General features: G+C 52.6%; 7 protein-coding genes across 7 annotated transcripts; 4 read left to right on the forward strand and 3 right to left on the reverse strand.

The window, feature by feature from the left end:
- Positions 1 to 1,732, reverse strand: L3040_008160 (uncharacterized protein; the record flags this gene model as incomplete). Its single annotated transcript, XM_007297208.2, has 5 exons — positions 1 to 752; positions 970 to 1,200; positions 1,252 to 1,371; positions 1,541 to 1,597; positions 1,654 to 1,732. 5 exons carry the CDS (start codon positions 1,730 to 1,732, stop codon positions 1 to 3), a joined length of 1,239 nt encoding a protein of 412 aa, XP_007297270.1.
- Positions 1,733 to 7,100: 5,368 nt separating this feature from the next.
- On the forward strand, positions 7,101 to 7,867 carry L3040_008161 (uncharacterized protein; the record flags this gene model as incomplete). The annotated part of the gene is made up of 2 exons (XM_007297207.1): positions 7,101 to 7,805; positions 7,853 to 7,867. The coding sequence occupies 2 exons, from the start codon at positions 7,101 to 7,103 to the stop codon at positions 7,865 to 7,867; spliced, it is 720 nt and encodes a 239-aa protein (XP_007297269.1).
- A 1,398-nt stretch (positions 7,868 to 9,265) lies between these two features.
- On the forward strand, positions 9,266 to 10,651 carry L3040_008162 (uncharacterized protein; the record flags this gene model as incomplete). The annotated part of the gene is made up of 4 exons (XM_007297206.1): positions 9,266 to 9,440; positions 9,527 to 9,820; positions 9,888 to 10,214; positions 10,563 to 10,651. 4 exons carry the CDS (start codon positions 9,266 to 9,268, stop codon positions 10,649 to 10,651), a joined length of 885 nt encoding a protein of 294 aa, XP_007297268.1.
- An 814-nt stretch (positions 10,652 to 11,465) lies between these two features.
- On the forward strand, positions 11,466 to 13,924 carry L3040_008163 (uncharacterized protein; the record flags this gene model as incomplete). Its single annotated transcript, XM_007297205.1, has 4 exons — positions 11,466 to 11,942; positions 12,065 to 12,904; positions 12,952 to 13,171; positions 13,281 to 13,924. The coding sequence occupies 4 exons, from the start codon at positions 11,466 to 11,468 to the stop codon at positions 13,922 to 13,924; spliced, it is 2,181 nt and encodes a 726-aa protein (XP_007297267.1).
- A 1,925-nt stretch (positions 13,925 to 15,849) lies between these two features.
- On the forward strand, positions 15,850 to 16,371 carry L3040_008164 (uncharacterized protein; the record flags this gene model as incomplete). Its single annotated transcript, XM_007297204.1, has 1 exon — positions 15,850 to 16,371. One exon carries the CDS (start codon positions 15,850 to 15,852, stop codon positions 16,369 to 16,371), a length of 522 nt encoding a protein of 173 aa, XP_007297266.1.
- Positions 16,372 to 17,227: 856 nt separating this feature from the next.
- Positions 17,228 to 17,590, reverse strand: L3040_008165 (uncharacterized protein; the record flags this gene model as incomplete). The annotated part of the gene is made up of 1 exon (XM_007297203.2): positions 17,228 to 17,590. One exon carries the CDS (start codon positions 17,588 to 17,590, stop codon positions 17,228 to 17,230), a length of 363 nt encoding a protein of 120 aa, XP_007297265.2.
- An 827-nt stretch (positions 17,591 to 18,417) lies between these two features.
- L3040_008166 (uncharacterized protein) lies at positions 18,418 to 23,784 on the reverse strand (the record flags this gene model as incomplete). The annotated part of the gene is made up of 3 exons (XM_007297202.1): positions 18,418 to 19,377; positions 19,424 to 20,104; positions 20,152 to 23,784. The coding sequence occupies 3 exons, from the start codon at positions 23,782 to 23,784 to the stop codon at positions 18,418 to 18,420; spliced, it is 5,274 nt and encodes a 1,757-aa protein (XP_007297264.1).
- Positions 23,785 to 24,237: the final 453 nt, after the last annotated feature.

Here is a 24,237-nt window from a genome sequence, read left to right on the forward strand (position 1 = left end):
TTAACCCCAAACCGACGCCTGGACACCGAGGGAGTTCTTTCCCCACACGCCACCCTTGGAGCCCCAGCCCAGTCCGACGTCTTGCTGGTTTTGCGGGTTAGGGTTCGAAGCTGCAGAAGCAGTTCGCCCGTCCTTTTCGCCTTGGCTCTCCTCGTTGCTGGCCGCGAAGCCATAGCTCAGGGGCGAGGGAAGAGGAGTGGTGGAGCGCTGCTTGTTCAGAGCAGGATTGGGCGCTTGGCCGCTGGGACGCGTGCCAATGGGTGCAACACCCGAGCTGGCGGGGCCCTTGCCTGGACGGGGAGGGGATCCCGCGGGCGACGAGGTGGACGTACGGCTAGACTGCTGAGCTGCCGACTCGAAGAGACTGAAGCTGCTGGTGGGGTTCGAGGATGGAGACGAGGTGCTGTTGGCACGGGACCTCTGCTGTCCTGCAGCCTGACCGGCGGCTGGTTGAGGCTCAGCTTGAGCTTGCCCTGGCTCACCCTTGCTCTGAGCGTTGAACTGGTCAAACGCCAAGGGAGAGTGGCCTCGGATACCACCAGCAGCAGTTTGGGAGCCTGGGCCTTGGGTTACTGGGCGAGGGGTGCCGTTCTCATCGAAAGTACCGTTCTCGGGGTAGGTGGCCCCTTCCCCGTAGAGTGCGTTGCGTTGGCGGGCAATCAACTCACGTCGTTCGTCCTCACTCATTCCGCTGCTGGGACTGAGTGTACGATCGACTTTACCTCCCATGGTAGAAACCTCAGCTACAACGCCTTATTCTAGTCAGTAAATGTTGATAGATCGGAGAGAAGGAGCCTTCGGGGAAACGATCGCAATCACACAGCACAGGACGCATGCGAAAGGACAGAAGGGACATGGTGGACATGATGGACAGAGTATTGAGACATGAGCCGCTGGGGTACAGGGTATGGATGGATGGATGCGGCATTGATGTACGGAATTTGTGTTATACAGAAGAAGGTGGCCTACTTCGATTGTACTGCTGCTCTTGGTGATAGTTACGCAGCTCTCTCTCACGCTGGGCCGCCATCCGTCTCTTTGCCTGCATCACTTGTTCGACCTCATTCGCGCCGCGGGATGGCTGGTGTCGTTGGCTGGCGTAGAAGCTTTGGAGGTTCGAGCCCGAGAAGGAGCGGGAATCGTTGTTGAAATCACCGCTGACGGAGTGGTGTCGGGGAGGACCACTGGCCATGCGAGGATCTGTATGTCGTATGAGAAAGTGGCTCTGATCCCGTTGTCTGGAGACCTTACCGTATTGCTCTTGAAATTGTCTCGGCGGTCCTCCCGACACTGGCATCGAATCTCGGCGTCCAGACAAGTTCGGGAACACCTTGCCACTCTTCGCAAGGTTGTCAATAGCACGATCGACCTCTGCAGGAATCCATTAGCCTGTTGTTCTCCATCTGTCGGCGCACCGTGTATCGAGGGAAGCGCAGATGGTATCCCCTCCGGCGTCCCAAAAGGCCACTCTGCGTCCTGGAAAAATCTGCGCATCCCGTCGAGACCACTTTGGCCCTCGTCCCAGCCCGTCTTCACGTACCCTCTATCTGTATCAAGAATGCTGCCCCTTCCTCTCGCGGGACGGCCGAGCTGGCACCTGCAATTCTGTCAATTGGCCATCCCACCCCTCCAGAGTCTCGGGCTTCAACATACCGGAACGCGCGGGCGGCGCCTGTTGTTCCCAGGACGGGGCTCCCGAGGCCGACCATTGCTGGTTATCGTAATAAGACATATTCTCGGATCAAGTGATACGTCTCCAACTGTAGCCTGCGGTGCTGTCCGAGTCGGGAGAGTCGAATATGATTCGGGTTCGAGTTTGGGTTAAGGAGCGTGTGTGACGGAGCGGGGAGGGGGGGGGTGGTGGTGGAGGAGGGGGGTGTCGCGAGAGAGACTCTATGACCACCACACGTATTAGTCGAGCGCCTCGAGATGGAGATGGAAAAATTCGCTGGCAGGAGAGAAAGATATTTCCACAAGTTGGACAAAAGTTGCGCGCAGATGGAACAACGTTGGGGTACCGGTAGCCGAGGAATTTGTTCTTGTGGGCACACGGGAGGACAGGGAAGGCGCGGCGTTTGGGTTTTGGGGTTTGGGGTTGGGAAGGTCGAAGGGGTTGGTGGGGAAGGGGGGACTGGGTTTTTTTTTTTTTTTTTTTTTTTCTTTGGTTATCACTCACTATCAGCACGCACCTCGCAACTCACGAAAAAAAAAGATCCGGACAGAACAGCGTGCCAGCAGAGAAAAGGAAGGGCGACGGTGGCAGCGACGATGACGACACGACACCACAACACAACGACGCCCAAGTGTGTATGTGCTGTTGGTATGCGTTACTGACCAAGGGATCGGATCGGGTGGTAAGAGAGGAGTGGCAGTGGCAGTGGCAGTGGCAGTTGCAGTGGCAGTTGGCAGCAGGCGAAGGCGACGGACAAGAAGGAAGGGGAAGGGAAGGAAAGGAAAAGAGTGGAAGGGAGTTCGGTTAGGGTGGGTAAAGGTGGAGCACGGAGTATACCTTCTCCCTACTACGCCAACTACGGCGCGACTACTTTCAACTTGCAAGCAGAGACCGCAAGGAGGGACGTTCTTGGCCGACTGGTGGCCGTAGCGCTCGCGATAGACCGGGATGGGAGGTTAGGTTGGATGTTGCGAAAAGGGGATAGGGATAGGGATAGGATAGGATAGGATCTGGACGGGATTGGGCGGGATGGGATGGGATGGGATGGGAGTGCATTGGATTGGATCGGTCCTACGGCAAAGTGGGAGAGAGGGCAGACGAGAAGGAGAGCAAAACACATCTACCACACGGGAAACATCATTTTGGCTGTTGTCGTCGTCGTCGCGAGGCGAGAATAAACACCAGAACCAGAACCAGAACTGGAAAAAAGGAGATGCCGGGCGGGCCCAACGGTGGAGCGCATCCTCATAAGACTTTATTGTTTTGCGTCTGCTGGGGAGTCTAGCCCTCGATGCCCCCGCCTCATTTCCTTTTCCTCTCTCTTCTTCCTCTGGCCCCCTACGGAGGTGAGGTCCAAGGTGGAGACGAATATCAAGATGACCAAGATGCGGATGGACCTCCTACTACTACGGTACTACTACTACTACTACCGGTATATGGAGGAGATGCAGAGGTTGAAATAGAAAAAGCTTCATTAGTATCAGTCTACCGGTATACGAGCACGACACCCATATCCCCGGGACCCTGCTGTGGCTGCTTCGAACACGGGTGCTCGAGCAACAAGCAGGCCGGTTGATCGATTGATTAATTGCTTGATCAGCCCCGGGTCTATCCGGAGGGCAATCCTACGTACTACGCACCGTACGTAGTATTTTTACGGAACAGCACAGAGTACCGGTAGGTACCCGGTACCTCCTCCTCTCCGGGAGCAAAGACCTTGGCTGACGGTACGGATAAGGAGCAGATCGCTGGTGTAGTGTTGTTGACTGAGACTGACTGGATCTGATCTAGCGAGTGAGTGAGTGAGGGAAGATGGCAGGCAGGTGCAGATGGGAAGCAGCAGGATCTGACGATCGGATCGATCGAAGCCGCCTCGTACTGGAATGCAATGGCAGCGGTGGGCGTGGGCGTGGGCGTGGGCTTCGGCGTGGGCGTGGGGGTCAAAGGGACTAATAAATGATCATGTTACCCATATGACGAGGGAGGAGTTCCTTCAACGAACCACGTTAACCGAAACAAAACAATAAAGAATCCCAACCCGCCTCCGATGCGATTCGTAAGGCCGAGTGATGATCAAGTACCTACTACCAAGTAGTTGTATCGCTAAGCAACCCACGATGCCTGCTGCCCCAATCGCATATTACATCTCTTGGATCTTAACCGCCCGACCCGAGTGGCCGACCCGAGTGGCCGAACCCCACAAGCCTTTCCTACTGCACCTGTTGATATACCGTAGGTACCGGTACAGGTTCAGGTTGCCTCTCATCAATCCTCTCGCGTCAGTACATGCGCCTGAGAGCCCAATGAATCACAACCACAACACTAGCGCAGCGACCATATCACCGACTTCTGCTCCAGACCCTCCAAAAAAAAAGAGAGAAAAAAAAAAACCACCGAAGTACACCCTCCAGCCCACCAGCCCAGCTGCCTACGCCTTGCATCCTGTAGTACGTGCGTCGTGCATCCGTACATGCATCCTGACAGCACAACGTGACTACTGACTGACCGACTTACACACCCAGCCCTCTCTCCTCTCCCCACACACACGTAGCACGTTGTCCAAGTAGTACTACTGTAGTAATCGACACGCCAACCCTCGTGACCAGGGCGTCACGAAGCAGCCACTCCCAAACTCCCAAACTCATCACGATTGACCCTCGAACCCTTTCTCCAAGCACTACGTATTCACGGAGCACTCCAGGCAACAGCAAGGAGCATCATCAACAACAACCAACCTTGAACGATTCAGAAATCCGGTACGGTACGGTATCCGTTCGCTCGACGTACACATTACTACGTACGTAGTACTTGTGCCATTGCCGGGCTAAACTGGGTCTGCCTTTATTTTCTCGGGGGTAAGTGGTGGGGGGGGGGGGATACAGTAAGTAGGTACCTACCTACGTACCGTACTTAATAGTAGGTCCTAGTACTCCGTACGTGCAAACTATTTCTAGCTTTCGAGCCTTTCTACCGTACCTCCTCGTTGTACCGGTATAGTAGTAGTACTATAGTAGTACTATAGTAGTATCTTCTTTTTTTAAATTTTTCTGCCTGTGCTTTTCTGCATGCATGCACGCACGCACGCATACGTAGTACTACTACTAGTATATGCATTGCGTGAGGATGCAGGATGCATACTGTACTGTAGGTACTGTACTGTAGTGACCAATATGCGAGATGCACGCACGCACGCACGCATGCATGCATGCATGCATATATCGATCTCGCGCGAGAAATCGGATAGAAAATAGAAAATAGAGATAGAAATAGATGTAGGGACGAGGAAACAGCAAATAGAAGATCGGAAATAGGAAATAGGAAATAGGAAATAGGAGTAGATCTCTCTCTCCCGAGTCCAGGTGTTGGATCACGTGGATGGATGGATGGATGGGGGATGAGCCTGGAGAGTGGCCGTTTTGATTTCTCTTTCTTCTCTCGTTTTTTCTCGTTTACATGTATATATATATATGTATATATGTATATGTATATGTGTGTGTATGATTCCACTTGCATTTCGTGACCTGCTGCCCGAGTGGATTTATACCGTGTAGTCAGCAGATCGTTTAAAATTAGTAGATTAGTAGATTGGTAGATTGGTAGATTGGTAGATGAGCACGGTACCTTAGAGGCAGGTTTAGGGGGCTATTTAAACCGTCAGCTCATAATCCGACGACGGTGGTCTCTTCGAAAGACGATCACGATCCTCAAAGGTTGGCAAAGTTCGTGGATCACCCTCGGCCGAGACTTAAGATTGAAGAGAATTTGAAAACAAACGATTTGAATTATTTAAATCGTAGTTAAAATGATACCATTTCCATCGATGAAACCGTCTTTTATCAGAGCTCCTCTTTTCGTTGAAAGATTATTATTGAGATAAGATCGTGTTGATCGATTAAATCGTCGTTTGTACAAGTCGGTCTTTTTACAAAGAGACTATTTCCGAGCGTCTTAAGACCATTTTAAGACCGTCTTAAGGCCGTCCCCGAACTTCAACCCGTCTCAAAGAACGTAAATCAGTCAGCAAGTAATCTTTGTAGTACTTGCTAGTCTACTTTCTACTACCTACCTACCGGTAAACCACCCCTTTTTCAATCCACCTCTGTACTACATCACACTCTACATACCGGTAGCCGAAGTTGGCGCACGAGGGTGAACTTTTGCTAAATCGATCGATTCCGATTATAAAACATTTAAAGCGTTGATATAGGTACAAGCCGTGGCAGCGATACCGAGAAATATCCTGGCATCGAACTCATTGAATTATTATCAAAACGATCCCATTTGAGAAATTGGTTTGTATCTACAACTATATCTTCTCTAGAATAGTTATCGAACTATTTCAATTCTTTTGAAAACGAGCTTAAAACTAAATCCTGTTTGAAAAATATAGACGAGGATAGCTATAGGACGGCCATGGGACGGTCCCAGGCTCGGGGACGATTAAAAAGGTGAATTATTCTTGATTTGTAACTGCGTAGTACTGATTTTAGACGGTCTAATAACCGTCTTTGATGAAAGAGGGTCAGAGGACGGCTCAAATGACCCCTTATTACCCTTTAAGGTAGATTGGTAGATGAGTACGGTAGGTCAATACCTAGGCAGTTGATTATAGACCTGACCTAGTCCAGCGGCCTGGTGCGGCAGGGAGTACCGGTACTACCGGTCCCGGTATGTTATTTCGATTGCGAGGATCGCAGCTAGCGTACCACGAAGTTGTAGCTAGGCGACTGTGATGGTCGATCTTAGATATGGATCCGAGATTCTGAAAGACTTGTAGCTGTTGTAGTGTAAAGAGAAGATGAGGATGGAGGGGGGTTTTTTTTTTTCAATACTAGGGTAGTGTGTTGTTATGGTTGGTGTTGGTTGTTGGCTGATGATGATTATGAATCTTTTTTTAAATGGATACTTCAAGGTTGGGGACGGGGAAGTATATGTTATAATCCTGGAGCGGGACGAGGAATTCGAAAGTGGCATAAGTATTAGGTACATATGAGCCCAAGTTTATGTAGACTGAGGAAGAAAGACAAAGAGGGCATACACGCCTAGCTTGATTAACGCTGTTGGGACTTGGAAGCGTTTGTGTGTCGAAGGCAAGTAGCTGTTCTGGGTAGTCCTATAAAGTGAAGCGGGCAAGCTTTTCCCCTAAACTTTGTAAAAGAAAATCTATCTCACGGTATTACATCTCTGCAAGCCGTGTGGATCACGTATTAACTCCTTTCCGAGTCGAAGTCCAACGAGACCGATATATTCGATATTCGGAGTTTCCCCATCTCGCTTGTAAAAGAAAACCCCTGCATGCTCCCGGCTCCACTAATCTCCAACGTCGTCTAGTAACCTCAAAAAAAATGGCATCTCATCCAACATCCACCACTTCAAAAACGATTCATCTACGACACGTTATTACGTTGTATTGCCGAGACGCCTCAATATGTCTTGTTCAGCGACCCCAAGACTGATCCGGGAACTGGGCCGCGCCTCACCTGCTAAAGTCGACCGATTCAGTATTTTCGCTATGCTTTCGCCCGCGACGTCAGGGCCGCTCAACGCCATGCGACTGGAAACCGACAAGGGCAGATCGAACCAGCGCGAGCCGTGGGTCGGCATCCAGCTCTTTCACGGCATTCCCCAGATCCACCTTGCCCACTGCAGCGATGTCTTGGCGGAAATGGCAAGCCAGCAATCGACTCTGGAGCTGGTAGTTGGCCCGCCCTTCGTGGAAGACCTCAAGCAGGCCAACATGCGGCAGTTTTCCAAGCTGGGGTTTGAGATCCACAGCGACGCGCTCGTTGCGCTCCGGGCGGATATGCACCGTGCCATCACGTCGCTTCGGCGGGACGCGGCGCCGAATGGCCGGTCGTTTAGGACCGGAGGGAGGATCCCGCTGAGCAAGAATTGGAATTTCGGAGACTACCGGCCCGTCTTCGCGGTGGGGTACTTCACGCGCCGTGGGAACCTGAACATGATGATCACCCAGATGAAAGCGGCGTATGCCCGAGGGATGCCCAATGTTCACGTTGTCGGGCTGGGCATCCAGGATCTCTCTGCGGCGGATGGACAGTCTGTTGTGGCTCAAATTCCTAATATGGAGTTCCCTTTTGAGTCTGGGGCTAGCGTAGCGGAGGAGAGCAGAGCGGTGTGTATTCTGTTGGCCTTACCATACGCACGCTAACGTGTAAGCAGGACACAGAACCCTAACGGAGCTTCAGCGATCGAACCCAACTGGTTTGAACAGCTAAGTACGTGTGGGCTTTCTCGGACATGAAAATCTGGCTCGTTCTCTCCAAAAAAACACAGCCCCTTTCTGCCATCGTTGTCCGCCGAGTTACCATGTGACTGCTGTCAGTGATCAAGCTTAGGGAGACGATGTTTTAGGCTCGTGGCTACTGCGTCGAACATATTACGAGGAGCTAGCAGTCTCTTTGCTATACAAAGAGGTAGAGAGATAGCTAGCCTTGCAGCTCCTTCAAGCGTAGTATCTCATTCGGGTCCTGGTTCGAATATTGCGGGGTCCGGAATCAAAACGAGGTATAGATGAACCTCGATTTTGTATCGATGGCAAACGGAGAAGATGAATCTCGATGATCATCTATGTACTTGGCATTTCCAAGACTTTCGAAAATGGCCGCGGTGGGCAGATGGAAGCCTTGCTAGTCAGTCTGTCATGAGTATTGATAAGCTGCTGTAGTTTACAATAGCTAAGAATTCCTAAATACGAATGAAAGGCCCAATCATCCCACCGCCTAAATCTTGGATAGGAAAACCGTTGAAAGTAGAGTTTGCCACCATCAGCTATCATCACCATAGCTGCCGCAGTGCCGCGCGACTCTAGACAACCTTCCTTTGCCGTTTCTATAAGCGAGCCGGAGATCTACGCTATAATTGGCTGTCTCGGTCCAGGCAACATCGCGTCTCTCCCCTCTTCTCTTCTCTCTTCGGCCAAAAGACGAAGCCATCAGTCTATGAGCCTCCCTCAGAGGAAAGAAAAACGCCACGAGGCGCCGCCCGGCTCCCGCGATCGAATCATTTCGTAGCTTTGATACGCGGCTGCTTTACACGTTCTGGACTCTGGAGGAAGGATCTATGTATGTATGTATGCATGTATCTCTATTCCTGACTTGCACATTGCCTCGAGTTAGGCTTTGAAATGAGAATAGGATGGGATGGGATAAGATGAGTGGGATAAGCCGGCTTAGAGGATAATGGCGTCTTTGTGTTTCGACCTAATCGATGATGATGGTGGCGCGTTGGCTCGTGGGATGGGATAGATGGCGTTTGGACGGACTCGCTTGAGCTGGCGGGGCTGATGGGATTTCGGGATGTTGCATCTGGGTCGGCCTCTGGACGGAGGAGCTCGAGGTGGTCAGCTAACGACGGCCTGGGAGATGGCAATGACATTAAGATGTGTACCGGTAGATTTTAAAGCCAATGTGGGCGTATCCAGTCCAGAGGCTGCAGGGGACTGCAACGAGGACCGAGCAAACTAGGTTATCCATCCGTCAGGATTGCAATGCGCATTTTCTGCTCCATTACCTCCCGTATTATTGCTATGGGGGAGATGAACGTAGCACTTTGTTTTTTCGTACCCAGAAGCATATGCCCCCTTCGTCCAGAACCTCGCTCAAGAGGCTCAACACAAACTCTCTCTGTAATCACGTGATCGTGATCTCTGCCGAGAATGTTCAGGAGACCGTCCGTGCAACGCATCGCGACTTCCTCCGTTTCAAGCTCCCAGACCAGACCGTGAGCTCTAATTGGAAATCTGTTATTTGTAAGTCCCGTCCCTCCTCTCTCTCTTCACTTCAACCTTCCATCGCACTCCGGAAATTATGTTCGCAAAGCTCACCACCAAGATAGCTCTCCGCAAGGCAGGCATTCCCTCCAACGCGCTCTCGGTTCCAGACTTCTCGACCAACTCAGGCAATTCGAAAGATGGCAACAACAATGCGGCACTGCCCTTCGCGAATCCTTTCAAGGACATGCAGGTCCCAAATGCCCTGAAGTCATGGCAAACACCTCCGCCGCCTGCCGTGGAAGTTGCCAGCAGCCCGCTTTTGGAGGCCAAGGCACCGGAATGTGGACTTGTGAGATTGCAAGCGGGGGATGGGCGGCCTACGATTGTGGCATTCTTGAGACATACCGGATGTCCTTGTTCGTATTCCAGCTCTTGGGGTTCGGCTGCCGGCCAGCAGGGCTAACACTCCTTCCTCACTATTAGTCGCGGAAAAGACATTCCTCGAGCTCCGTCGCGTCGCGAACAAGTACCCGGATATCCACTGCGTTGCTATCTCCCACGCCTCGAAAGCCGCAACGGACAAATGGGTGTCGGCCATCGGGGGTGCGTGGGCCGTGAGAGTCGTCCTGGACGAGGGGAGAGAGGTTTATGCCTGCTGGGGACTCGGGGTTAGCACGACCTACCATCTACTGAATCCCTGGACCCAAATGGCTGCTAGAAGGCTCGGAACAAATGAGAATATCTGGGGGAGAGAGGTTGATCCGAGTGCCAACCGCTGGCAGGTGGGTGGATGTTGGGCTATAGATGAGAGTGAGTCGAGCCGCTCTTTCCGTAGTATTTTGTGTTGGAGTTTTTTGATATCTGGCCGCGTGGAGTGTAGAGTCTGGAGGCGATGGCGGTAACGGTAACCTCCAAGTGGAGGATTGCCTATTGGAACCCTTCCAAAGACATCACGCATGATGGAGAAGTTCGACTCTGTACTGGGTAAGCCTCGTGAATGGCACCGGCATAGGTGGCCTTGGATCTGGAGAAGTCTGTCTCTACCCAGGGGTCTCAAGGAGACCGCTGCGAATCTACGGCAAAACCGAAAAAAGCTCTCATGCTCTGTAATCTATTGTTTCCTTGGGAAAAGATATCTCGGTACTGACGTAGATCTAGTGGGCTTCCTCAAATGGGGCGCTGCCAACAATACGGCCGACTCGATTCCAGACCTGGCGGAAGCATGCAAGGTGCTCGGGTTCAAGTGATGATCGGTTACTCGGTGACCCTTTGTTGGCCTCGGTCTGGTACCAAAACAGAGCTTGTACGTGTAATAGCTTTAACGAAGAGATGTTTCTACAACTCAAGATCAACCAACACGTGACCTGTGTCGGCTTTGTCGGATTTGTTGTGAAGTCAAGCTGGATTCGGGCTTCACCTCCTTCCCAGAAAAAAGCTACTTACTACTTACGTACCTCCCAGGCGTAATAATTACCGCCTTAAGGCTACGTACGTAGAATACCAGGGGCTTTAGAGTGGAGATTTACACTCTGGAGCCACCTTCAGGCGGTAATTCCGTATCATTCCGTAGGGCTTGGTACGGTACTGTATGATGATAATATAAGCTCTCGCGGTCCGCAATTACTGTCGGATCCGAGTTCCCCTGACCAACCCGACAACAGGCCGTCGGGCCGCTGTGGAGACGATGCTTTCGGTCGAGATTCCCCTGCATCAATATTTATAGTACTACCGGTACGTGGAAGTACTACGTACGAAGTCTGAGTATTATCAAGTCGGAGTAGGAGTGGGTTTGCTCTATTACTGTGCGTCGCATTCGTTTACGTACCCTTGCTTCCGTACTGCCTACGTACTACTATCTCTGCTCTTTGATGTCTTTGACTTCCTTGGCCTTGATACGCAACATGGCCTCCTGAAAATTTCTGAAATAGTCGCAGCGAGCTGAAGCAGACCATTCTTTTCATCTTCACAGACAGTTACAATCGCTACATAATTCTTTGCAGTCGCTACTCATTCCGTTGACACTTGACACGTCGTTAACACGTCTTTAACACCTTCGTTGGCATGGCAGACGGGCAAAGAGAAGCTGAGGGCCTCAGCAGCAGAGAAGGGAACGGGGACAATGGAGGGGAAGAGCAGGCTACGGGAAGCCCACTTCGACCTGAGGGCGCCGGCCAAATCTCGAATCCTCCAGTTGTCGCCGTAGGACCGTCGCCCATAGCTTCTCTACACAGAGCTGGGACACTGCCAGTCAGAAGAGCCCATAACGAAGCTGAGGTTGTCACTACGGATAGAAACAGACGCCGAGGGCGAACAATCAGCACACGGCCGAAGAACTCGGAGCATCGCCAACTATCTCCACGCTCGCAAATCTTGGGGAGATCTCTGCCTAATAGGAACAATGATAATGGAGGAGACGGAGGTCTGGAGCCCATCCGTGAGAGAGGAGGACAAGCAGAAGCGAGTTATGCGAGGCCCCGACGAAGCTCGGTGTCTGATCGTTCGTTCGTCTCGCCTGGCATACGCCATCGCTCGACTACTGTAAGGACAATCAGGCAGTAGTAGCCAGTCCCGGCCTTGTGTTATCTCACGACTACGCTCATCCCGAGACTACTTCTGAGAAATGTGGAAACGAACGTTTTGCTAACCTCCTGACTATCCAGTGGAACATGGCCGCCGGTCGCCAACGGGGGACAACTCTGAACAGGAGGCCGACCATCCTCCTCGATCCGCAAGCACAGGCGAGTGGAAGGGACTTTGACGCCCAGTCGAACAATTTTACCTTGGCCGGACCGGCGCCTGTGGAAGCTGTCGCGGCAAACCAGCCGTACGTCGATCCAGGCTATGCTGACTTGAACCCTGCCTATGATCAACCCATCAACACGAGGCCCGTATGGGGTCTGGCAAAACCATTGCCGCGTGTAGTCAGACCTGGCATGGTCCCATCGAGGAGCGAGTTGAACCTTCAGATTCCAAGTGCCCAGCAGCAGGCGCAGGATGCAGCAAACACGGATCTCGAGCAAGGAAGGGTAGAGGCGACGCTGAACATCAACAAAATCTCACCCCAGCTACAACTGGCGAGGCAACAGAGAGAGAACCGCTTGGTCGGCACACTCCAGAGGGTCAACACTAATAATCTCACTCCAACTTCGCCCCTGGCCCACCACAACTCTCACAACCAAGGACTCAGCCCGCGACCTTCTAGCTTGAACTCGCAAGTGATTGAAGAAGAAGACGAGCAAGAAACAGGGTTCAAACGACCCCGACTCTCTGATCTGAAACCAGTTCCCGAACAGGCACCAACAACATCTCACGACTATCCTGATGATGCTGCCTCTGCTATCACGGAAAAGCCGGAAGATGGGGATCTTGACGGCGACTGGATCGGTGAGGAGATGCCTCTAGCTGCTTTTGACCCCGAGACCGATGAGATTCATAACCTCCATACCCACTGGTCGGTCATCAGGCTGCGCTTCCGGGAACCACTTGCTGAGTTGCTAGCCGTAAGCAACACTTGCCCCGTTACATGGATAATTCTGACGAGCAGCAGGTCACTGTCCAACTCACCCTTGGGTTCTGCTCAGATCTGGTCGTTGTGACTTCGAAGAATACGGCCGGCAATGCCGCGACGACTGACTGGGCTTGGGGGCTGGCCAGCATGATCGGGATCTACATCGCAGGTGGTATTTCTGGTGCTCATCTCAACCCAGCTATCTCAATCATGCTATGGATATACCGTGGATTTCCTCTCGGCAAAATCCCCGCATATAGTAAGTACCATCTATATTATATCTTTCTGCGATTCCTCGGCCCTAGAGATACACTTTTACACAACTTATTTACAGTACCCCATAATTTTGCTGACGCAGTTCATAACAGTGTTTGCGCAAATACTTGGTGCATTCTTAGCCGCGCTCATTGCTTTCGGCCTCTACAAGAATGGGATAGTCGATTACGGTGGCTCGGATCTCGGAGTGGGCGGGACGGCGTCTGCATTCGTCACCTTTCCCCGATTCGAATACCTCGACGTCTCCGAATCCTTCTTCACGGAGTTCACCGGGACAACGATTCTCGCCATCGCTGTGCTGGCCCTCGGAGACGACGCCAACGCGCCCCCCGGAGCGGGCATGAACGCCTTCATCCTCGGCCTGATCATCACGGTGATCAGCATGGCTTTCGGCTACAACACTGGCGCGGCTCTCAACCCTGCGCGCGACTTCGGCCCTCGTCTCGCCCTGCTGGCCGTGGGCTACGGTGGCAAGAACGTCTTCCCCAACAGCGGCTACTTCATCTGGGGCCCGTGGTGCGGACCGATCGCTGGCGCCATCTTCGGCGCCTTCCTCTACGACGCGGCTATCTTCGTGGGCGGCGAGAGTCCGGTCAACTACCCGCGGAAGAGGATGATCCGGGCAAGCAAGAAATGGCGGAAGCGGATGGGGCAGCGATACAGGAAGGGCAAGAGCAAACTGCGGCTCGGTGGACGGGGAGGGGACACGGGGAACGGGAATGATTTCGTGCGCTGAAGACTGCCTGATGGTGGCCCGGCATGGATTACATCTTTTTTTTTTTTTTTCGCATTACATTCTTGGTGTAGGTAGATTTTTATGGGCTCGCTTAAAGATTTTTTAGCGTTTGGGGGCCTTCCAGCGGGACTTGGATAGGATCCGAAACGGATGTTGACAACGGATACACTCACTACATATGGAAATAGATGGACTGAGACAGCAAACAAACATATTCGCTCATCGAAGAGCCTGGGCTCTTCCGGTTCTAGACACGGCGACTTTTTCTTTTGCCTTCTTTGCTCGTCGTCGGATCACATGCTCCTCGCCTCTCAAGTTCAGAACGGTGCTATCTATATTCAAGTCAACTGCTCTACGGAGTACACATGCTGAGAAGCCGCCAGCGCCCTCATCTTTCCTCCCCGCCATTACGTGCAACGCAGTAGATAAAAATGTCTCTTTCCAATCGTTCCAGTTCTGACCCCCAGCGTTTTTTCTGGATGAATAAATCAATAAATAAATACCCACCCAGACAACCAACTCCCCCACTTCGTCTTCACGCCTTTCACATCCCGCCAAGTCTGTATACGGTATCTACTACGTACAATCAGGCCTTCAGCGCTCCCTCTCATCCGGCGTCCTCCCCGTCCCTGATCCGGCCCGAGTCCTCAACACAGGCGCTGCTCACTCGTATCTGCGCTGATCAATGTTTGGTATACATGCATGCAACGTACCTGCTGCGAACGCGAGCTATGCATCCATCTCATCGATCTCATCTCAGCGCATCTCATCTCATCGCATTTCCCAGCCGGTTCCCACCTATTCGTTACCTTTCCTCTTCCTCTTTCTCTTCCTCTTGAGATCTGTGCTGCGAGTGGGGCGGCGTCTTTTCGTGATTCGTTTGTGCGGTCTGGAGGGGGATATGCTAGATGGATGGATGGATGGATGGATAGATGGATAGATGGATAGATGGCTGGATGGCTGGATGGCCCCCTCCCACGCAATAACAGAAAGAGGCTAGCTCCTAACTATCTATCTATCTATCTATCTATCGTACGTGTATCGCGCGAGGGGAGAGTAGATCGGGCTTCTGGCTTGTCGGTGAAGGATCCGTCGTGATGAGGATGCTTGCTGACTGCAGCTGGAGGAGAGGGAGGCAGGCAGGCAGGCGGTGGGTGGAATCCCCGCAGGAGTGTGGAATTTGTGATTCCTCCTCTGGTGATACACCTTCCTCTTCTTCTTCCTTTTTTTCCTTTTTTTGATAATCGCAATGTCAACGATCGGCAGCAGAGCTGGGCTTTACTGTCATTTTTGGGGGCCGCGTCTATGGATGATGGTTTATTCGTAGGAAACCGCTGCTGGTTTTAGAGCTAGTTGTGTATCCAGCCGTTGGCGGTGGACGAGATTGGGAGGCGTTGGTAGTTCCTGAGCTAGGCCGCGGATCAAAAAGGCTATCAAGTCTTTGCGCGTACCTTTTCTGAATCCGAACTTCGAAGGAATCGGAAATTTTTTTTTTTTCTCTTTTTTTTTTTTTTTTTGGCTTGTTGAGTATCGTTCTCTGTGGCTGGATGGCCTGTAGATAGCTCGAGCGAGCATAGTGTGGAACCTGACCTCCATCCCATTGCTCTTCCGCTCCTGCCTCGCCGGATCTTTCTGAGCTCGAAGAAACCAGTGGGTGCGGCGGGGCCTCGGTAAAAATATTGTTTGTTTACTTTTCCCGAGCTGTTGAATAGGGGGGGGGCAAAGTCTGTCTCGCTTGGGCACAAATCGATGTTAATGATGTCATCCGATCACGGATCCAAAAACCGGACGTCATGTACAGCGGACGACAGATAAACTCCTGGGGCATCTTGAAAGAAAAATAAAAAAACCACCCACGTCGCATCCCAGAACCCCCCCCCCCCCCCCCCCCCCCCCCCCAAAAGACAAACGATCAATCAATCGCCATGTCGCCATCCCGAGGCTCCCACGCGCTCACACAGGACCTCTCCTCAACCTCCCAATCCTCCACCGAGGCGCGCGCAACCGCCCGCTCATCCAGCGCCCTCCACTCCGCAAAGCAGAACCTCCGGTTCCTCTTCGCGCCGGACTCGCCCACCTCCCCCCGACCCGCGCACCGCCGCACGCGCGCGCTGCTGCGCGCCCTCCGCTACATCGGCGTCTTCGTCTTCTGGCGCGTCGTGCGCTACGCCAAGTACGCGCTGGTCGGCAGCGTCGTCGCGGCCGTTGGCGCGACGGCCGTTGGGGGGGCCGTCTCCGGCGTGGGGTTCTTGTTGGCGCCGCCGACGGTCCTGGCGAGCTTGGGTGTTGGGACGGCGTGGGCGGTTGGGAAGTGGGGTTTCAGGAGGTTGGGGGTGGGTGAGAGGGTTGTGGAGGGGGCGGCGAAGGAGGGGGCTGTCAGTAGGGAGCGGGTGAAAGTCGATGGGCAGTGGAGGGATGTGCAGGGGCCGAGGGCGACGCCGTGGTAGGAGAAATCCAGAGGCCGGTATCGAGTGATGGGCACCCACTACTAGGCATATCCGATTCGAGACTGTGGGCCCCGAGATCTGGATTGGGTTCCTAGATGCTTGTACGTCGGTCAGGTTGGCTCGTTGGCTCTTTGTGAGGATAGGGATGCGACCATATGTGTTGTGGTCCTTCTCTTCTCGGCGATTAGCCTTGCGGTCAGTAGGATCCCATCTGATCTTGTCTTTCCGTTCATAGATCTGCGCTTGCGAACGCCCTTTTCGGGAGATCCTCTTTGGGCCTTGGGAGCTGCCGCCGTGCCAGCAAGACACTATGATGCGACAATCAGATTAGATTCAAGATAAGGGTGACATCTCCTCGGACCACCGACTTGATGCTCTTCAGATTTCGCTGGTCGTGGGATTCTGCATCAGGGAGACTATCTGGCTCCACGCAGGCTTTTATATCACCGTATGCAACCAATTAAGCGTGAAAACCATAGAAGATGACGTTGTGAAGAGTTGCAAATACAACATGAGTTCCCTCGTCAGCAGCTCTTTTAGGCCGGTAGATGTTATAATAGTAGCCGAAATGTAATGTCAGGAATTTTATTCGAGTTTTAATAACGGTTTTATAGGCAGTCGAATTCCAGTACTTACCCTCAGTAAGTGGTCAGACAGACAGACCCTATAGGAAGCCGAACAAGACTCAAGTGACTGGCAAAGCGATAAAATACTTCAGTCTCCAGCTTCTCCCAATCTCTAGCTTCTCCTAATCTCCAGCCTCTCTCAATCTCCAGCTCCCCCCAATCTCCAGCTTCTCTCAATCCTAGCTTCCAGCCCCTAAACACCACACCCACACCCAACCCAAGACCCAAAACTAAACCCCCTTCCCGTGTCCAGCCCCAGCCCCAGGCACACCCCCCTCCCTCACCTTCGTCTCCGCCGCAAAACTCCCCGTCAGCCTCTCGCGCTCCCCCGCCTCAGCCACCGCCCGATTCCTCGCCACTCCCTCGCGGTCGCCCGCCGCACCATCCACAGCCGAGTTGAACTCCCCGCGCACCTTCTCCCCGAGGCCGTGGATACCAGCGAGCACGCCCTTCACCGACGAGGCGTGGGACGCTGTCGTCGTCGGAGTCGTCGGAGTAGTGGTGGCTGTCCTTGTCGTGGTGGTGGTGGTGGCAGCAGCCTCATCCGTTCTTTGCCCAGCGGTATTCCCGACGACGGGATTCGGTGGGGCCATCTTGTGCGTGCGTGCTTGCTTCTCTCCTCCCAGCTGGAAGGGCAAGGTAGGTAGGTAGGTAGGTTAAGAACGCTTGATCTGGATCACAGGATTTTCGATCTCGGGGACCAGGCATACGAAAAGAAGAAGTTTGATATTGATGTGATGGTGTGAAGAAGAGGCAGACCGACGTGGTTGTTTGGTGCTTCTCCCACCTACTTATAGATACGGAAGATGCCCTGATGTAAGCAATATACTTTTGCACTCAAAGTCATCGAGGCAAGAGCGGAGGAGCGGAGTAATATACGGGGCTACTGCTGCTCTGCTTTGTATGTACGTACACCTGACGTCACTACCACTCACCACCACTCACTACCATCCCATCCCATCCCATCCCCATCCCATCCCCATCACCGCCACACCAACCCCGAAATCGGATCGCCACCCCGCGGCTCACCCGCTGGCTCGTCCCGAATACACAACACGATAACTCGCTCGCACCAGAAGAGGGAAAACACATACATAGACGGACGGGGGCTTTCATGTCCGCTTATCTTTCCCTGTCGACTTGATTGCCGAAAATGCACATCATATCCTGTCCGATCCTATCCTATCTTACCCCAATAACGTGCGCGGAAAGATATGTACTACCTATTCGTGGCACGTCCTCCTTCCTCCTCTCGGCCCCGTGACCATGATACTGATGGGATCGTACATGCAGGGCATCCCGCCCTATGGTCGCTGCACCTTCCTCTGGGGGCAAAGAATCTCTCTTCTCTCTTCTCTGCTCCCCTCGGTGTCGCTTTCCATTTCTCGGTAGAAAATCTGTCGTCTGGAGGGTCCGCCGATTAGGAAGCACCCTCCGCATGACCCTCATTAAGCACCATCTCCAGTACAATCTGATTCCCTGCAATCTCCGGATGCGCCATCGCCATCTTCAGCGTCCTCCTCTCCGTGCCCCCGGGACTGCCCAGTGGGCTCATATGGCTCGTTGCCGCGCCCGTCCCGAGTGGGTTGATCCCGTAATCCAAACACCTCACGTCGCGTCCCGCAATGACCTGTCGCAGCCGCCCGTTCTCCGCGTTGCGTACCTCGACGAAGTCAGAGTCGAAAAGCACGAGGTAGGCGCCGTACATTGCGGCCGTCTTGGCTTTGCCGACGAACTCCATGATCACCGAGCGGGAGACCTCACCGTGCTTATCGACGTAGACGCCGCATTCTTCATAGCAGAGCAAGAACTCGGCGTCCGAGAGGCGGAACATGCCAAGTGGCTTTTGCCCGCTGATGCGGTTGGCGATGTTTCCGATGGCGGGATTTTTGGTATCGGGGATGCTCATCGGCACTTTCTTGTCCAGAGTCATGAGCTCGAAACCCTTAAGTGTGGAGATGGCGATGTAGCTGTGGAAGAGGTTGATGGTGAAGCATTCCGTCGGAATGTAGAACTCATCGAACTCGCGAAAGAATTCTGTGCTGCCTCCGAACTTCTTGCTAAAGAGGCGACTCTTCTTTTCCGAAGATTTCTGGAACACAGGTTCGAGAACTTTGAAGGTTGAATGCAAGCTCTCTCGCTTCTTGTAGAACACAAGTGTGCGGTCTTTCATCCGGGCTGTGGCGAAGAAAGATACATCTCGCGTACCGGATAACTTTTGCGGTGCGCGACGAGCAGTATCGTGATGCGGTGCCGGGAAGCTGGAGATTGGGGCTATCATATCCAGGTGGTAGGCAATCAGCGCCTTATCGGCAATGATTAGACACAGTGAGAACTCTTCAAGAACTGCAATTTGCGTGACGCGGCTCATCTGAATGGACTGTATGTCGTTAGCTTTAATCACTTTGTCGGAATATTCCACTTACTCTTGTCCAACCTCGAGGATTCGATGCCTCCGAGGTGTAAACCCCATAATCTGTACCGATAGCGACCATCGGCTTCCCATAGCAAGTGAAAGCCGTAGCACAGTTCACTTGAGCCCTGCATACCGGTCCGGGTCGAGGTGCATTATATGTCTTCTCCATGTCCCGAATCGCCCGCTCCAGGGGTGTGCCTTGAATAGAAACGCCGCCTCGTTGAGAGACTGAAGATGCGATGTCATAAGCAAATGCGCTATCCGCCATAACACGCATCCGGAACGGCTCTGCACTTTGCTCGAACAACGATGCCGCGTAACGAGTTTTCGCCTCAAGGATCTTCTCGCACCAATCCTGCCTGTTTTGGGCGCTCGGTGCATAGAGCGTGTAGACCTCGGCTTTGCCGAGATGTTTGACTCGGAATGGGTACATGGCTCTGGACTCGCTGTCATTCGTACTGCTGGGTGCCAGTCTCGTCACGGAATTGATGGATGTGAGAGACTGGTTCGAATTGGTATGCTCAAGTGGTATATGCTGCCTATCAGTGCCATTCGTGGCAAGACGATTAAGCCTGGTATCAGAGCCTGTAGTCTTAGTGGCCGTGGTCACGGCTCCAATGCCCTTGACGGAGGACTTCACTACAGGATCATCGTTCGTGCTCTCAAGAACAAGAAGCTGCATGGGGATAGGCTGTCATACGTTAGCAATGCAAACGATCAAAGTCGAATACAACTCACAAGCTTGGAAACATCGTAGACCACCTTCTTTGGCCCAGCAGCACTATCTGCTCTGGTGACCGTCTTTGCCAGCACAAGATAATGATCAAAGAGAATGGCATGAGTATCAAGCCAGGCAAAGCGATTGGCACCAGCTCGTTGTAAGTCTCCCTCGAAGATGAGTTCTCGACCCAGGTGGTTAAGATTGAGCTCGACCCTTTCCATACCAGGTCGGAGATACAGCTTAGCCTCCAGCTCAATCATGTTCACCTTCTTCGTATGCTCATCGACCTTGGCATCACATTCAAGCGTAACGGCTTTTATTTCCTCAATGGCAATAGCGAGAGTAGCCTTCTCTTCAGTATCCTGGCTCATATTCTTCAGCACTGTCCCGAGAAGCAAGCCGTATCTTTGCAGTCGGGTAATGGGTGCCTTGAGATAGGTGTTCCAATCAAGACGGCCAGAAAGTTTGTTATCCCGCGCCTGGTCCAGGAATTGGCGAAACAGGAGATTCCTGTTCGCCTCTTTTCTTACCAGGTAGACAGCATATGGGAACCCAGCAGCGTATTCCACGTATGCGGCCCGAGCTTTGCGAATCCACTCTCTAAAGATGTCGCTGTAGCCAATTACCCACGGACCTTGCTCCTTTTGCCGGTACTTCAATTGAGGCAGCAAGTAATTCTCGTTCACTTCCTTGATCGCTTCGACCTTACCGAACACAGACGAGATGAACCTCGTAACCTTGTTTTTGGAGATGATCGGAGGTTGCCATGATGCAAGATCATCTCTGTACAGAATTCGCAGAACGTTGATCTGGTCCATAAAAGTATCTTCCGACATGACGATCTCGTGCAGATTGTTCTGTCGCTCAATCTCCTTCTTTGACGAACCATCAAGCATCTCTTTGGTCAGTTTGAAGAAAGTCACCCAATCTTCTGACTTCCTCGATGGCTCCAAAACGTGGTTTTGCAAATTGATCTTCTTCAAAGTCCGCGTGCAATGATGCGAGTAGCATCTTCCAGGGACCTCCTGTTCATGGACTCGGGGTGAATAACACCCGGATCCAGTCAATTGCCACAGAACTCCGTTGATTGTTCCCGGACCAAATTTGACCCATTCCTCTTCCGGAAGAAGGATACCAGCGTCGAACATAGACTTGACGACTCTCTGGCTCAATGTCTCGGCGTCGGCTGTATTCATGGTCGGGACTTTGTTTGTAAACAAAGCTACAAGGCCATCTGCAATAGTCTTCTCTCTCAAGTCCGACTCGCCTTCTCCAGTCTCTCCTCCTGCCAGCTCTCGTATCCAAGCAGCAATGCCACTCAAAGCCCAAGGCTCCTCGCATCTTATGTACTCTGCTGATGATAACCTTGACGGAGAAAACTTCTTCCTACGACCAGCTGGCAAGGCCGGAAGATCAAGCGTAATTGAAGATGTAGGAGTAGAACCAACATCATAACCATCCAGACCGCTTGGTGGACGCGAATGGGATCTCGCCGCCTTCTGCTTTGCTTGTCTCTCCTCTGCATCGGTCTTGGACCTTACAGGTGCTAGATGCTGAGGTGTACTGCTATGACTCGATAAAGACGTAGATCTTGGGACGTACTGGCTACTAGGTGTGAGCAGATTTGAGGGCGAGCAAGCATCTGGCCCAGCAGGAGTACAGAAAGATCTGGCGCCCTCGACACTCGACGAATATGAGTGGGAGTGCTGGTGCTGGTGCTGGGCTCTATAGGACCCGGCTGGGAGAAGTTGTGGAATCCGGTGTTCAGACAATGGTGGAACAGCAGGGAGAGGTCTGTTATATGACGTTGTACTCATACCAGGGTGATAGAACAGCTCTGGCATATCATCACGGGATGGGCTTTCGCTTCCAGATCTTCCATTAAGATGAGGATCGGATATTCGGGAGTGAAGTGAGACCTGCTCATCGCCTTCGTCGAAACTGAGTCTGTGGGACTGTGAGGTAGGTCTCTGCAGGCCACCCGTACCAGAAACATCGACTCGAGCTGCTTCGAAAGCTGGAAATGGGTGAATATCTCCTACACCTGGGATGGAATAGTCGGTCATTCCTCCAAGGCCGGCGGCTGGGGTTCGTGTGTGGCTATCCGACTTTATTTCTTTTGGCGTAGGTAGGGGTCGGCTTTGGTCATCCATCTCGCTGCTATGTCCTGTATTCTGATCATCCCCGTACGACAAATGAGCATCGTATCCTCCCCCAGCCAGACCCAGATCCATATTCTTGTAATCGCTATCACTGCTTCCGTCTAGCGATGGCTGGTGTGTAGTAGGATCATAAGTCCCGAAGCCCAAAGCTCTTCCTCGTTGATCCTCTTCCTCTGCAATTCGCATAGCTTCCAGCCCTGCGGCCGCTTCTACATCACTGTCATCGTCGTAATCGTCGTAGTTCTTGTCATAATCATTGTTCAAAGTAGCCGCCGTGGACGGATGTCTATCAATGGCTCCGGAATTACCAATCTTAACCGACCGAGAATCATAACTGTGAAGATCTTGAAGCTCACTGTCCAAGAGATCTTCACTTTCTGCATCGCCTCCTTCTTGTCTCCCATACCTTGATCCAGATGTTCCTAGGGCATCTCCAATATCTGCGAATAGCTGCTCCTGTGAGACGCCATCATCAGGAATATCGATTCCCCAGTCATCATCGTCACCTGCGTCTTCCACCGGGGCACTCGGCAGCGGCCTTTGAGTGGGATGCCTTTGGAGTCCGAGGCCTGCATTCAGCTGTGTCCCGGATATCGAGTGGCTAGACGGTCTGTTCGTTCGCTCGACAAATGACTGATGGTCTTCGTAAAGGTCATGAGATGCTTCATACGATCCATAATCGGGAAGTTGGACAGTCGCTTGATTCGTAGAGGAACTTCTGTTCGAGCCACAGTCCTCACCATTTGTTGGGTAAGGGGCAGAAGGTGGACTGTAGTGCGGCTGTAGAGGGGCCGAGCCTGATGGTGTATCTGTCGGGCTCACCAATGACTGATCGTACATATATTGCTGATTCGGCCGACTAGGAACAGGAGGGGAGAACTGCTGTGGTTTTTGAGGAGATGGCCAGTAGGTAGGTGCTTGCGAAGTTTGTTGCATTGCCCCCAAACCGTGTGGTGGCGCATGGTTGTTGTACCCAGAGACCGTGGCTTGACGCGCTGGCTGCGGAGGAGCCTGGTACAATGCCGGGTTATAGGGTTGATGTGTTGTCGGGGTAGGGGGATATGCAGGCTGAGGTCGATATTGCGATGTCTGTATCTGGGACTGCGTTCTGGCAAAATGCTGGGGATTGTACTGAGCCTGTGGCAGCGGCGGTGAATGTGGACCTGGTGGGAAAGGCTGATACTGATGTTGATATCCTGACAATGCTGGAGTCGTATTTCCAAAAGAACCTCGAACTGGAGATTGAGGGGACTGCACATTCGGACTTGTCATGAACAGCTCTTCCTGTGCTCTTACTTGCGCTGACGAAGCTCCTCCCTGGTATCTGTTGCCGTTCGTGTCGTGAAATGCGCCGTCGTCACCAGTATCAAAGCTCGAATGCCTACGTAGGCCTGAAGGGTTGTTTGGATCCTGCGCTCCTGCTGTTCCATACTGAGCTGGAGGCACATGGCCGTATCGTCGCTGCTGTCCGTTGGAGCGGAAAGACATGTTCGCAGCTGAGAGACTCGGCGCAAATCGAAATTAGAGAGCACACTCGACAGACCTTGATCAATTCGATATTCCTAGAACTCAACACAGATGGTCAAGCTCAAAGACCTGCAATGGGTGGCGCGTAGCCAGACGTCGACGTCGGGAGTTGGACAGAGCCTTCTCTACATTGGTGAGCGCGGTGCGCAGCAAGGCAGTTCAAAAAACCAGCTTCGAGTACGGTCCCATCGGCTCGTCCCAGATTCTGCTCTCTCGAGAGCTTCAACGAAAGTATATTTCTGTATGCATGCAGCTCCTCGCGGTGAGGGCGCTCGCTGTGGTGCTCGTGGGGTGGGAGACTCGCCGTCGGGCTTTGCTGGCTTGATATGATTGTACCCTTTTATTTTCCTTATCCTTTCCTCTCCTTTCCTTTCCTTTCCTTTCCTTTCCTTCACTCGTTCCTCCGAATGGCGA

This window comes from Drepanopeziza brunnea (genome assembly GCF_022702325.1).
Source record: "Drepanopeziza brunnea f. sp. 'multigermtubi' strain 214-2 chromosome Unknown ctg15, whole genome shotgun sequence".
NCBI classification, from domain to species: Eukaryota; Fungi; Ascomycota; class Leotiomycetes; order Helotiales; family Drepanopezizaceae; genus Drepanopeziza; species Drepanopeziza brunnea.